General features: G+C 38.8%; 1 protein-coding gene across 12 annotated transcripts in view; it reads left to right on the top strand.

Moving 5' to 3' along the window:
- Window positions 1-15,146, top strand: part of MYCBP2 (MYC binding protein 2) — a 311,532-nt gene that overhangs the window by 203,320 nt on the left and 93,066 nt on the right. For 11 of the 12 annotated variants that reach the window (XM_029055702.1, XM_029055705.1, XM_029055654.1 and 8 more), the window contains exons 46-52: window positions 323-467; window positions 1,277-1,492; window positions 3,343-3,398; window positions 4,001-4,116; window positions 5,719-5,816; window positions 7,544-7,660; window positions 8,401-8,541. In XM_029055702.1, coding sequence (XP_028911535.1) covers window positions 323-467; window positions 1,277-1,492; window positions 3,343-3,398; window positions 4,001-4,116; window positions 5,719-5,816; window positions 7,544-7,660; window positions 8,401-8,541 — 889 coding nt within the window. The remainder of the gene's footprint in view (window positions 1-322; window positions 468-1,276; window positions 1,493-3,342; window positions 3,399-4,000; window positions 4,117-5,718; window positions 5,817-7,543; window positions 7,661-8,400; window positions 8,542-15,146) is intronic. The other variant, XM_029055680.1, reaches the window with a different exon arrangement.

The following is a 15,146-nucleotide window of genomic DNA, read 5'->3' as shown; positions in this document are numbered from 1 at the left end:
GTACAGATAAGGGAACTGAGGCACAGACAAGTTAAATACCTTGCCCAGGGTCACCAAGCGAGTAGCGGAGGAGCTGAGATTGGAACCCAGGGCCTCTGCCTTCCAGGCCCATGCTCTTTCCACTAGGCCACCCAGCTTCTCTTGGAAACTCGTGTTTCCACTACATATTTTAGATAAAGACACTTTCTATCTAAAATGTGTAGTGAAAACACGAGTTATGGAAGAACTCATTTTTCAGTGCCTGTGCTTTGTTTTCATATTTTATTCGCATATCAGTAAAAACTCCTTAATGAAATGATCAAATGTCTGCACTTTGCTGTAGGTGGCTTCAGCCGGACTCATTTGCCGATCCTCAGAAAACATCACTGATCCTCAATAAGGACGATATCCGCTGCGGTTGGCCCACCACCATTACAGTACAAACAAAAGATCAGTACGGAGAGGTCGTTCATGTCCCGAATATGAAGGTACTTGCTTCTGAACGAAAATTGGTCTTGATTTTAAAGCATCGAGCCAATGTCATCCTGACTAACTTGGTGCACTGTGGGAATTCAGTCGTTTAGGTAGCTCGGGACAGCATGGTACAGTCCTCTAGATTGTAAACTCGTGGTGGGCAGGGAGGGTGTCTGCTCACCCTAAGCACTAGGATGAGGGCTTTGCAACAGACACATAGTGTGCTCGATAAATGTGATTGATTGCCCGACTGCCCATTAAGAGCCTCTAGTCCCATGGGGAAGGCAGACGTTAAAATAAGTTACAGATAGGGAAAATGGCTGAGTCGAAAGCATACATACTTAAGAGCTATGGGGGTGGGTTGAATTTCTTTTTATGAAAATTAAAAGAATTTTTAAATTATACAATCATACCATATTCATCTCAGTATTCCCTTCATCTCCTTCTTAATAATAATAATGGTATTTGTTAAGTGCTTACTATATGCCAAGCATTGTTCTAAGCTGCTGGGGTAGATACAAGTTAATCAGCTTATCTCACGTGGGGCTCACAGTCTTAGTCCCCATTTTCCAGATGAGGTAGCTGAGGCACAGAGAAGTGAAGTGACTTGCCCAGAGTCACACAGCTGATAAGTGGCCGAGCCGGATTTAGAACCCACTACCTCTGACTTCCAAGCCCATGCTCTTTCCAATAAACCATGTTGCTTCATAATGACCTACGCCAAAGAATGTTTGACTTGATTTCCATCTGATGGTTAATTCTGAGTCAAAATAGCCAACTTTTAGCAGATTAACATTTTCTTTTAACTGGGTTGCTTTAATAGGTGGAGGTAAAGGCTGTCCCTGTTTCTCAGAAAAAAACATCCTTGCAGCAAGAACAAGTGAAGAAGCTTCAGAGGATTCCTGGCAGTCCCTCAACGGCTGTGCCTTCCTCTAACACGGATCTGACCTTTGGCGGGCTTGCGTCTCCGAAGCTTGATGCTTCTTACGAGCCAATGATAGTGAAGGAGGCCCGCTATATTGCCATTACAATGATGAAGGTAATTTTGTTGTGTTTTTTTGTTTGTCTTTTTATGATATTTATTAAGCGCTTTCTCTGGGACAAGCACTGTTTTAAGTGCTGGGTTAGATAGAAGTTTATCAGAAGGGATGTAGTCTTTTTCCCACATGCGGCTAACAGTCTGAGTTGGAGGGAGGCGGATTTAATCCCCATTTTATAGATGAGGTATCTGAGACACAGAGAAGTTAAGAGACTCGTCCAAGGTCACACAACAATTGCTTTCATGTGACAAGACCAACTTCATCTCCAGTGAGGTTGTAAATAATACTGGAACTACTTCAGGGATAGTGTAGATTGTAAGCTAGTTGTGGGCAGGGAATGTTTATTGTTATTTTGTGCTCTCCCAAGTGCATAGTATGGGACTCTGCACATAGTAAGTGCTCAATAAATACAATTGAATGTATGAATGAATGGAGTGGAAAAAATTATTTGTGTATCTTTGGTGTCATTCCAATCCCTATTAGTAATCTTATCTTGCCATTTAATGTTGAGTATAGCTTGTTGGTGACCCTCAATGTCTCTTAACTGAATGTCTCTTAGGTGATAAGCCCAGGGCTCATAAAAATATACGAGATTGGGCACAACTACCATGCTATAATTCTAAATCTGGGTATAAACCTTGGTGTCCCAATCTGGCCAAATTCTGTGTACCAGTGTTCGAAAAGCCTTGCCCACCTATTTCCTACTTCTCTGTTTAGATAAGCATTCTAGGATCTTGAACTTCCTAGGTAGCAGAATTGCATGTCAATATCAAGTTCTGCATTGTCAATAAAACCTTGGAAAAGGCCTTGAGAATTCTACAGAGCAATTCAGAGTCATTTGAGTGCATTTTTATGGCAACACCTCAAGAATCATACTTCCTTCCACACTTTTGATGCCCATCATAACCTTTTAATTGGAAGAATTCATGGTGGAGCAGAAGCATACTGTAGGTCCAGCTCATAGGTCTCTGGTATCCTCAAGCAGAAAGGCCTAAAATATGTTGAATGGGACCTGTTGTAAAATAGTCTGCCTTTATTCTGACACCATGGATAGAGATCCAGACAAGACCCTTTCCACACTATTTGACCATCCGCATTTTTGCGGAATAGCCTAAGAATCTAGTGAGCTTCTCAGGGCAGTCACATTTGTTCAGCATTTGCCAGAATCCAGATCTAGTACTAAAGTCAAGTGTACTGAAGTGCAGTGTTTGTCTCCCCAGCTAAATTATAGGCTCCTTGTGGCCGAGGATAATGTCTACTATTGCAAAACTCTGTCTAACTCAATTACACTCTCCCATATGTTTAATATAGTGCTTTGCACAGAGTGAGTATGCAGGAAATACTATTGATTGAAAACTCCCCCTCGCTCTAGATATTTTCATCGTTACCTTGGTCCGCCCCCAACCCCTCCCCACCCCAGCCAAATCTCCTCAGACTTCCAAGTTAGGGAACAGGTAAGAAGTTTACATTTGAGAAAAATGAAGAGTATGGTTTTGTTTCGACTTAAATGCTGCAGTATTTCTTGGTACCTTACTTGAACTTTAGAAACTAAAATGCAAAAGGTGAGGGCCACCTTTATTCAGTTCATTATTAGTGCTTAACAAAGAATTATGAAGACAGTTGTGAATGATATTTGGAGCCCTTTCATTGGCTGCCATTAGAAATGTTGGGTATGCTAGTTTCTTTAGGTGTGAAATTTTAGAGAGTGGTTATCTACTTCCAAATTGATATTTGTATATTTGTGATTTTTATTGTTTCTTCCTTTGTTAAACCCCCAGTTACAAGGTAATTAGTTATCAAAGGCTCAGCGTAGGTTTAATTTATTTCAAGATATTTCCTCACTTTATAGGTTTATGAAAATTATTCATTCGAAGAGCTGCGTTTTGCATCACCGACTCCTAAAAGGTAAGACTGTGTTGAACCTTTAGTAAAACATTTTAATTGGCAAATTATTCATCATTTTATTGTTTTATCAAAGGACTGTTTTTAGCCAGCCTGGAGACTCCAAATACCACTGCTTATTTTCGGTCATAACATCTGTTTTAATATCTGTTGTTCTCTGATGCTTCAGAAATCAATGTATCTTTCATTTCCCTAGTTTGTATGAAGTAAAGAAGAAATTAGTGTGAAGTAATTTTTGCTTTTTGTTTGTATTCTTCTGCTCTAATCTTGCCCAGTCTGAATTCTTAATATACTATATAGCTAGGGAAATGTTGCTTATGTTGTCCCAACTGTTCCCATAGGGCAGACAACAGTGTTTCTCCAAGAAGCTTGGTATGCTGATAGAAGGTCTGTTGTAATCAATTTAACTAGAATAATAAGGTGGAGAAAAGGAATAAAAAAGAATAAAGCCCCTGGATATCAGAAAAATCACTTTTTGAATTGTATTTCATATTTATATTTGACTTTTTGGCTTTTAGGTATATCTATGAGTATTGAAATGCTTAACAAACAATTCTACAATTTTTAAAAAATCTACATTTGAATAACGGTTTTCTTCTTTTCAGACCCAGTGAGAATATGTTGATCAGAGTCAACAACGATGGCACTTACTGTGCAAATTGGACTCCAGGAGCCATCGGTCTTTATACCATTCATGTTACTATTGATGGCATTGAAATAGGTATATTGTTTTTATTTAACTTATCAGCAGGAGCTGCTCTAAGAGCAGTGGATTTAACTGAAAATGGTAGCGTAGACAAAAATCCTCCAAGTTTTGGCCATTTTTTTTAAGTTAAATTAAAAAAAACAACTCCACAGCTTTATTGTTTTAGTTTTCCCTCACGATAAACGGGAACGTAGATTTTGATGATGGAGGCCAGTAGTGAGAGCACAGGGGGAAGGCAGTGTGACGGAAAAGACTGGGTTTACCAAGGCAGCAATAGAACCACATTTAAGAGAAAACTCTGTTCCTTGAAAATTTAAAGCACCACAAATCCAGTGTGTACAGCGGCAAAGGGACGATGAATGTCTTAAAAAAAACATCGGCCCAAGGAGAGACCTGGTCCATGTGTGTATGGTTACTAAAAAAAATGCCTCTAGATATTAAATTAGATTATAAAGTCCTTGTGGGCAGGGAACTCTTTCTCTTCTGCTTTTTTCCATACACTGAATGGTTATCTTGGGTCTCAAAAGGTATTAAAGACATGCATTTGATTAATCTTTTCACTGGGCTCACACTCTTACTCCCCATTTTACCGAGGCCCAAAAGTGACTTGATCAAGGCTACGCAGCAACATATGATGGAAATTTGGTGTAGAACCAGATCCTCTGACTCCCTAGCCCGTGCTCTTGCCACTAGGCCATGCGGGAGCCTCTTCCCTGGTCTTCCCCAGTGCTGGAGGGGCAGCCCACAGGGTACTAGGAATGGCGGTGGAGGCCATAATTTGTCCTCTAGGCATACGAGGCAGTAAGAAGCAGCATGGCATAGTGGATGGAACACGGGAGTCAGAAGGCCATGGGTTCAAATTCCGGCTCTGCCACTTGTCTGCTGTGTGACCTTGGGCAAGGCACTTTATTTTTCTGGGCCTCAGTTACCTCATCTGTAAAATGGGGATTAAGACTGTGAGTCCCATGTGAGATAGGGTCTGTGTCCAACCTGATTAACTGTATCTTCCCCAGCACTTAGAGCGGTGTTTGGCACTGATTAAGCACTTCACAAGTACCATAATTAGTATTATTATTATTATGAGTAGCCAAAGTTGCTGCATTGGGGTGGGCCACTGGGGATCTGGTTCCGAGGGAGAAGTGGAGGAAGGAATCCCTGAAGGTCCGATCCACCCTGCTGTCCACTTCCCTGTTCTCTTTCTTCTCCGCCCTCCTCCCAGGCTCTCCGACTCCAATTCTGCCAACCGCCTCTAGCCGTCGCTTACGCTTAGTCAGAGAAGGTTTCTTGGAGGAAATGTGTCTTCAGTAAGGTTTTGAAATCGGGGAGAGTAATTATCTGTCTGATATGAGGAGGGAAGGGTGTTCCAGGCCAAAGTTAGGATGTGGGTGAGAGGTTGGTGGTGAGATAGTTGAGATCAAGGTACAGTGAGAAGGTGAGCATTAGAGGAACAAATTGTGCGGGCTGGGTTGAAGTAGGAGAGTAGCAGGGTCAGGTAGGAGGGGGCAAAGTGATTAAGTGCTTTAAAGCCAATGTTGAGGAGTTTTCAAAAAAATCTAATCTCAATTTTCATATTTGTATGACACATTCTGGTGTTTTTGTTTTGTTTGGGGAATACAGATGCCGGACTAGAAGTGAAAGTAAAAGACCCACCAAAGGGGATGATACCACCTGGAACTCAGCTGGTCAAACCAAAGATGGAACCCCAGCCAAATAAGGTCAGGAGACCTAAATAAAAGTCCAAATTGAAAAATAACTTGTCGAGGATGACATCTTGAAAAGAAAATATGTATCTGTATCCTTCGACGTCGTTATAATTACTGGAGTTGCCTTCAAAAATGTCTTTCTTTTTCACTTGCTGTCTGTAGTTGAGTTCTTTATATATCTGAGATATATGCCATTGCTGATTACTGATCAGAGCTCATAAATTGAAAATGAGTTTCATTACTGTCATTTTCTCCATAAGGTGCCCCAGCATGTCACATGCAGGAAATAGCATATTACCCTTTCATATCCCCTATTAACTTATGTAGTGTTTTTATGTGAAATGTAAATTGCTTTATTTAAAATTTTACCTTCACTTGTGGCCTATTGAGTATAGATTAAGATGTTGTATACCATAAAACCTATGGTATTAGAAGATAGAATGAATAGCTTTGCATCATGATAGCACTAGCTTCTTACAGAGGGTTAATAATTTGATTAGACTGGCTTTTTTTATAGAGTAGTAATATTAGTAATGGACACTGTACCATGTTGACCAGAGAGTTAGCAGTTTCAGTTAACATCACCAGGTCTTCAGATTCTCAAGTGTAACTTTACTTTTTGGAATTACCCATTAAAGTTTGATCTGCAGTTGGTGATATATTTCACTTGATTTCAGTTTGAAACTGCCCAATGTTTGTTTTCCCACATATTGATATTTATCAAGTATATATATGTACAGAGTGCTCTAAGCACTTGGGAGAGTTCAGTATTACAGAGTTAATTCAACATTTCCCCGTAGTCCTTCACAACACTAGTTTCCCTATCCTTATATTCCTAACAACATGAGTTGATTATTAATAATAATAATAATAATGTTGGTATTTGTTAAGCGCTTACTATGTGCAGAGCACTGTTCTTAGAGCTGGGGTAGACACAGGGGAATCAGATTGTCCTACGTGGGGCTCACAGTCTTAATCCCCATTTTACAGATGAGGTAACTGAAGCACAGAGAAGTTAAGTGACTTGCCCACAGTCACACAGCTGACAAGTGGCAGAGCCGGAATTCGAACCCATGACCTCTGACTCCAAAGCCCGTGCTCTTTCCACTGAGCCACGCTGCTTCTCCTTATTATTTAGTACCAATTACTCCTGCATGAAACCAGTTTCCTCTCACCATATTGGTTGCACAAAATGTGGGCAGGAAATGTGTGTTTTTTGTTACACTGTACTCTCCCATGTGTTCAGTACAGGGCTCTGCACACAGTAAGCGCTCAGTAAATATGATTGAATGAATAATAGTGCATGATCCCCTTTGGGTGTGGGCCTATAACCATACCGGGTTTCAGTTGTTGCCATGATTTGCCCATCGGTGATTTGTTGATTCTGGGAGACAGAATCCCTATAATTGGGGTGGCCTTCCTATATAGTCTTTTACAATGTTTATTAGATTTAAGAACAACAAAAAAATCACAAATGATCTCCAAACACTTGAATTTCACAAGGTGACATGTTCAAATCTTGTTCACTTTTTGCGCCAGTTGTAAATTTTTTCATAGAACAAACTCAAAAAAGAAGTACAACCTTCCTAGACAGCCTTGGGAAACCAGCAACAAAGTTTAACTTCAGTGATGCTTTTTCAGTACTTTAGCATTTCAGAGTCTGTGAAATTTGTTTCTCTTTACTTACAAAGCTCCGTTTCAAGTTTTCTGCCTCTCCTGTCTTTATTGGCTTCTCTCAGGTTCGCCAGTTTGTGGCCAAGGACAGCGCAGGACTCCGTATCCGTAGCCACCCGTCTCTCCAGAGTGAACAGATAGGCATAGTGAAAGTCAATGGAACCATCACTTTTATTGATGAGGTAATATACAAAGGATCATTACTCACTTGAATCTCTAAGTGGTTTCACTTTTCTGTTTTGAACAGTTTTTAGTTGTAGATTTGCAGTTGAATAGACCTGTTGAAGTGACATTCCACTCTCTCAGGAGAGACTTTATATTTTGTTTTCAAGTTAGGTAGAAATCTTTGTATCTACTCTGAAGCTGTGGATATGTGTATATACATATATGTATATATACATTTATATATAAATATAAATTATACATATATCCATATGGAAAGATCAGATATCACATTTGGTCTCCTTATGATAGTGTAGAAATTTAGATTCATGGAAAATTTATTTTTAATTTATGAGAGACTGGTTCTAGAACACATCAATGCGTTATCAATCCTGGTATTGATATTAAAGTTCAGAGAACAGAGGAGTGATGTTGATTTTTTTTTTCAACTTTGGGGAAGATCTGACTTCCATTTTTTTTTTTTATTTTGGTTGCACCTTTTGTCTTAAAAATAATTTCTCTGTGCTTTTTGCTGGCTGATAAAAATGATTTCATAACCTTTTCATTTAACTCTTCATTGAGCTTCGGCATTCTCTGCTGCTTCTTTTCCTAAACTTTCTCATGCTCCTGTAGGTTTCCTTTTCCAGTGACTAAATGCTTAACCCTCCACGCCCATCATTGTCTGCTTGTCTTTCCCTCCTGGCTAGCCCCTTAGCAGTTACAGAAGGGCATGGCTCGTTTTGTTGCTTGTTTCCCATAGATCCACAATGATGATGGTGTGTGGCTGAGGCTGAATGATGAGACAATAAAGAAGTATGTGCCTAACATGAATGGTTACACTGAAGCCTGGTGCCTCTCTTTTAACCAGCATCTTGGCAAGAGCCTTCTGGTCCCTGTTGACGTAAGTAGAAGGTGCCTTTGAAGAGCATTAGAGGTACACTCTGTCCTCATTACAAGGCTTTCTTTAATTAAGGCTGCAACTTTTCAGTTCTGAGGTAAACCACAACATCATTGAATACTATATTCTTTACACACGCTTGATCTCGAGGGCTTCTGTGTAATGAGGGTGGAGTGTAGAAGGTTAAGGCCCTTTATGCTGGTCACTTATTTGCCACAGAAGGGAAAAAAAACACATTTAAATCAGGATGCTGTTTAAATTCTACAGTGGGGGGTTCATAATTGAACATTTATTTTTCCATTATGAGCCACACCTAACATACATATGTATGTATATATACATATAAAACTCACAAATGTAAAATCGATCCACCTGCAATTACAGTATTAAGTGAATTGTCCACTGGGTTGGCGGGTTTTTATGTTCACGGGGGTGGTTTTCAACAGGTTATCTATGTTGGTGAACTGTCTCCCCCATTTATTTACAACTTTTTTTAACTCTCCTATTACTATAATATTACTATTATCACTAGATTACTATTGCTATAATATTTAAGAAGTAGATGGTAAAGTAACAAACCTAGTATTAGAAGATTTAGGTTGGATAATTCTGTAATTACAAAATCTTCCAAGACTGATGGGAATTTGATGAATTAATATCCAAGTTGTCAAAATTTAAATCTATATTAAGCACCTGTGAAAAATTTTCTCACGAAAAGAGCCTAATATTGATGTGATAATTACATCACTAAAATATGAAAGTAGCACACCTCGTACCTTCTTGATTCACAAATGCTTGATTTTCGTGAGAGGATCAGCCAAGTAGGTCATTTTCAGCAGTATTAGTATTTATTGAGCCCCTATAATAAGCAGAGCACCATATTAAGGTCATGGAAGAATATAATAGAATTAGTAAGTATGGTCCCATTTTAAGTGATAAAAGATAAGTTTTTCATTTACTCCATATTCCTGCTCTTCAAATGGACCATTTCTTAATTTATGGAGTTGATTAATAATAAGATACATGGGAGGTATGAAATATGAAAAAGGAGGTGATTCTCATTTGACCACAAAGCTCATAAGAGTTCCTAATTGAAAAGTGGCCTTTTCTCTGTGTTCATTAAGTCTAATTTTAAAAGCATCATTAAAAAGTGGTACTTTTTTTTTTTGCTTGCTTGCAAAATAAAAGTATTGCTAGCAGTCGGATCAAAAGAAAATTAAATGAGTATCTGTTGCTGAATTGTACACTCCAAGAACTTAGTATAGTGCTCTGCACATAGTAAGCGCTCAATAAATACTATTGAATAAATGAATGAGTATTCCAAATGGAAAACTTAGGATGACTCAATTAATTCTTCACAATTCACGATATGTTATTTTTGAATATGCAAGTATATGTGCAATTCAAACTAAAATGGAGAAAAATCCAGACTTTTTGTACATTATAGAAATATTTTTAGATTATTTGGAAATGATTTCCCAGGGACTGTATTAGTATTTCGTTTCATTCAATTCAATGACTAAAATACTGAAACCACACTTTTAAAAAGCTGTAATCAGCTATTATGTTTATTAGGGGCATGATTTTGAAGATTTAATGACAGGAAATAGGTGTTAATGTAGTCTTGCGTTTTTTTGTAAATCTCTTCTCTTTGGCAAGTCCCTAACATTATTTTTCATTAAACTTGTGGTTGGTAAGGCAAGCTCTGGGTGTGCTTGTTGGAAAATTACAGATTTTTTCAAGACTTGAGGTGAAATGAGGAAAGTTAGTTTTTGTTTTGCTTAGATAAGAGATGCTTCTAAGGTGTAGATTAAAGATTCATATTTAAAATGATCTGGGGGAAACATTTTCCCATAATTTCAAATATAAATTTAGGAAAAAGAAAATGTAAAAAGTGTTGGTCATAAAAAAAAAAGCTAAGATCTAAGAAGTTAAGAAAGAAACAAAGTGTTTCACCTCTTCTTGGATATAAAGAGGCAGAATTGTGTGAATGGGCATCATTTCAGAATACATTTTGAACTTATTCTTCTTGATTCGGTGCTAGGCTGGAATATGAATTTTTTATTTCTTATTCCCTAGCAGTACAGATATTATATCCCCAATGGTATTTTTTGAGTGCTTACTGTGTGCAGAGCCCTGTAATAAGCATTTGGGAGAATTCAATACAAAAGGTAGACACCATCTCTGCCCACGAGGACTTTACAGTTTAGACTGGGGGAGACAGATGTCAAAATAAATTATAAATGGAAGAGACGCAGTACTGCCTAGCAGAGGGAGCATGGGCCTGGAAGTCAAAGGACCCAGATTTTAATCCTGGCTCCATCACTTTTCTGCTGTGTGAGAGAAGATTGCAGGTCGGTAGTGTGGAAGATGAGGGTAGGAGTACATCAAGCAGTCAGGGGGATTTTATGTGGTGGAATATGATGGTGGAGAAACTTATAGCCCATAGACAGGAATTTCTATTTATAGTCAGTTCTCTTGGAAATGGGACTAGCAGATGTATCAGCGAATGCGGAGTGGTATAGAATAAGAAATGAACAGAGGGAAGAGTTGAATTGTTGCTTTTTTTTTTTTTGTGGTGCTTCTTATGTGCCAGGCACTGTACTAAGGGCTGAAGTAGATACAAGACAGTCAGATTGGATACAGTCTCTGACCCACATAAAGCTCACGGTTCTAAATCAGAGGGAGAAGGATTTCATCCCCACTTTACAGATGAGGGAACAGAGGCACAGAGAAGTTAAATGACTTGCCCAGCATCGCACAGCAGACAGTTAGTGGAGCCGGGAGTAGAACCCAGATCCTCTGATTCCCAAGCTTGTGCTCTTTCCACTAAGCCATGCTACTTCCTTACCTTCAATCAATCAGTGGTATTTATTGAGTGCTTACTGTGTACAGGCACTGTAATAAACACTTGGGCAAGTACAACACTCCAGTTTATAGACACATTCTCTGCCCACTATGAGTTTACGGCCTCTCTAATTTCAACTTCTGAATTTTCAGAATGGTTTTAGGGGAACCAGAGGCAAAAGACAACTACTTGCCTCCCCCTTTTTATTCTGTCCTTTCAGTTCTCCTCCTTTACCTCCTCCAAGTGGACAAATTGCCTTCTCCGAGCCTGAATTGAAACAAAGTGACCCCTACAAATGTCTAGTAGTAATAATAATTGTTGAGCACTTAATATGTGCCAAGCACTGTAATAATAATAATAGTAATGATGGCATTTGTTAAGCGCTTACTAAGTGCCAAGCAACTGTTCTAAACACTGGGATAGATAGAAGGTTATCATGTTGTCCCACGTGGGGCTTACAGTCTTAATCCCCATTTTGCAGATGAGGAAATTGAGGCACAGAGAAGTTAAGTGACTTGCCCAAAGTCACACAGCTGACAAGTGGCAGAGCCAGGATTGGAACTCATAATAATAATAATGTTGGTATTTGTTAAGCGCTTACTATGTGCAGACCACTGTTCTAAGCGCTGGGGTAGACACAGGGGAATCAGGTTGCCCCACGTGGGGCTCACAGACTTAATCCCCATTTTACAGATGAGGTAACTGAGGCACAGAGAAGTTAAGTGACTTGCCCACAGTCACACAGCTGACAAGTGGTGGGCCGGGATTCGAACTCATGACCTCTGACTCCCAAGCCCAGGCTCTTTCCACTAAGCCACACTGCTTCATATGTACTAAATATACTAATCTATGCTAAATGTACATTAAATATACTAAACACTGGGGTAAATACAAGGTAATCAGGTTGAAATGTCCCTGTCCTCCATGGTACTCATAATCTAAGGAATAGGGAGAACAGGTATTCTATTCCCATTTCACAGATGAAGAAATTGAGGCACTGAGAAGTAGTGATGTGTTCCAGGTCATGCAGCAAGCAAGTGGCAAAGGCAGGAGTAGAATCCAGATCTCCTAATTTACAGGCATATACTTTTTTTGAAATGGCAATTGTCAGCACTTACTTTGTGCAAGGCACTGAACTAAACGCTTGAGTAGATACAAGCTGATCCAGTTGGACATGTTCCTGTCCCATATGGGGCTCATAGTCTAAGTAGGAGGGAGCAGGGGAAATACCCTACCCCCACCCTTCTCCCTCCCCTCTCAATAATAATAATAATAATAATAATGATAATAATAACATGCCAGGCACTATACTAAGCACTGGGGTAGGTACAAGGTAATCAGAATGTCCCACATGGACTCACAGTCTTAATCCCCATTTTTACAGATGAGGTAACTGAGGCCCAGAGAAGTGAAGTGGCTTGTCCAGCGTCACACAGCAGACAAGTGGCAGAGCAGGGATTAGAGGCTATGACCCCTGACTCCCAAGCCTGGACACTTGCCAGTAGGCAGTGCTGCTTCTCTTCTCAATCAGTCATTAAATCCTATTTATTAAGCACTTACTGTGGGCAGAACACTGTACTAAGGGCTTGGGAGAGTACAGTCTAACAACAAAACAGAGTCAGTAGACATGGTCCCTGCCCACAATGAGCTTAGAGTCTATCTTAACAAATACCACAATTAGTATTAGTATTAGTATTAGTAACACATAATTAGTGTTATCCTTATTATGATTATTTAGAATGAAACTGTAACAGCAAACTGAATTACCACTTAGAGGTGGATGTGGGATGATATAATAATAATTGTGGGATTTATTAAGCACTTACTGGGTGCCAGGCACTGTACTTGTCAGCTGTGTGACTGTGGGCAAGTCACTTAACTTCTCTGTGCCTCAGTTCCCTCATCTGTAAAATGGGGATTAAAAGTGTGTGAGCCCCACGTGGGACAACCCGATTACACTGTATCTCCCCCAGCACTTAGAACAGTGCTCGGCACCTAGTAAGCGCTTAACAAATACCAACGTTACTGAGCGCCGGGGTAGATGCAATATAATCGGGTGGGTGCTGTCGCAGCATGTACCACTGTGAAACCCTTTTGGTTCTTTCTGTTATGCTGTGGATCCCCGTATTCTTGCCACTTGGTGCATATGCCTAGATGAGGCAGCACAAAGGCTTCTAGGGGTGCAGCTCAAGCCCGGAAGACCTGCCAGGCATCATTCAATTTGAGGAAATAACAGGTTTATTGGGTTTTTTTAATCTCGCCCCAGGAAATCAACATATTGCATGTCCTTAAAAAGCAAAATGTTCCTATACAAAGTTCGAAAGAAATAAAGATTGTAAAGTAAATGTTTTTAAAGCAAGCCAGATATATACCCCCCAGAGCTAAAAATGCATTAGGTTCTTTAAAATTCAGTGTGATTCATATTCAAATGGATAGATTTTTAATTGGCATTTTATAAGCCAGTGTGTTCCTGGCTGTTGACTTACGTCAAACTAGATTGTACACAACTTTCTTTTTTTTTTTTAAAAAAAAAAAAAGAGAGGTACTTGCTTCATATATGCAGGTTACACTGTCACTACATGGCTTCATTCTTGCTAATTCCATCTGCATTGCTTTTCACAAATAGTTTTATAATATGAAATGAATGATGCCTATTTTGGATAAGGCTGAAGAAAATTAATCTTGGATGTTGTTTTATGTAAGGAAGATCTGCATTGTGGCTTTACAGTGGACATATAAACTTGAGCATGTGGAAAAATGAAAAGTGTTTTTCAAGTTTATTGTTTACATAAATCAAATGGACCAGGGTAGGTTATGTCAAATCTATTATTTGAAACTTTCTGTTGCATCATTCTTCCACCATACTCAAATAGAAAGTGGAATCAGTTAACCATTTAAGTGTGAATTTAATTCCATACACCTCATGTCTTTGTGAATCCATTCCAAGACATTAAATTTCTATGTCTAGTCTTGTGTTTAAATTTGTCTCATCTTCAGTTTATATAAAAGTGAATTTTGAGAAAGCATTGAAATCATTAGATTCTGTGCACCTGGGTGTCTTAATTTTAATCGCTTGGTAATGATAATTTGCTCATTTTGCTCTTTTATATTGTGATCTTTTGCAGCAGTATTTAAGTTAGATGAGTTTTCTATTCATTCCCCGCCCCTTCCTGTATAACCTTTCATGACATTATCCATTTTAATTTTGAAATTATAGTCATTGCTAGTCCAAATCATTTTAATACTAGTAACCTTTCTAGGGATTGGCTGTAGTAATCTGAATAGAGGTATATTTCGTGCAAATTAATTTATATGAGATGTGTAAAAATATAGCTCTTTAGAGACACTGATTTCTCTTAGACATGATGTAAATTTATTTGGGTGCTCTGTACATTTTCCAAATTCCAGGGAGAACTTAGAAATGGAGAATCAGCTGAATTCTTTAGTGACAGTATAGATTTCACATTTTTCTCCAAATTTGTATTCATTTAGCAATAACTTTCAGGAAATGATCATTTGAATGCATCCCTGATTGTGTTTCCATTGGGGAGGGCAAGATGGTTTTCTGTTATTCTCTTAAGACTTTTCTGAGTTTTCTTGTCTTCCCAGTTAAAGAAATGATGGCTGAAAGTCCATATATCTATTCTACATTCTAATTTTATACTAGATTCTATTATGCTCTACAATAGATTGTTATTTGAATAATCTCTATGATACAGCAGACTGTCTTCTGTCATAAAACCAGTGTGGCTTGCCTTGG

The sequence above is a fragment of the Ornithorhynchus anatinus genome, chromosome 2 (genome assembly GCF_004115215.2).
Source record: "Ornithorhynchus anatinus isolate Pmale09 chromosome 2, mOrnAna1.pri.v4, whole genome shotgun sequence".
In the NCBI taxonomy this organism is placed as follows: Eukaryota; Metazoa; Chordata; class Mammalia; order Monotremata; family Ornithorhynchidae; genus Ornithorhynchus; species Ornithorhynchus anatinus.
This window is presented reverse-complemented; position numbering and strand designations above follow the sequence as displayed.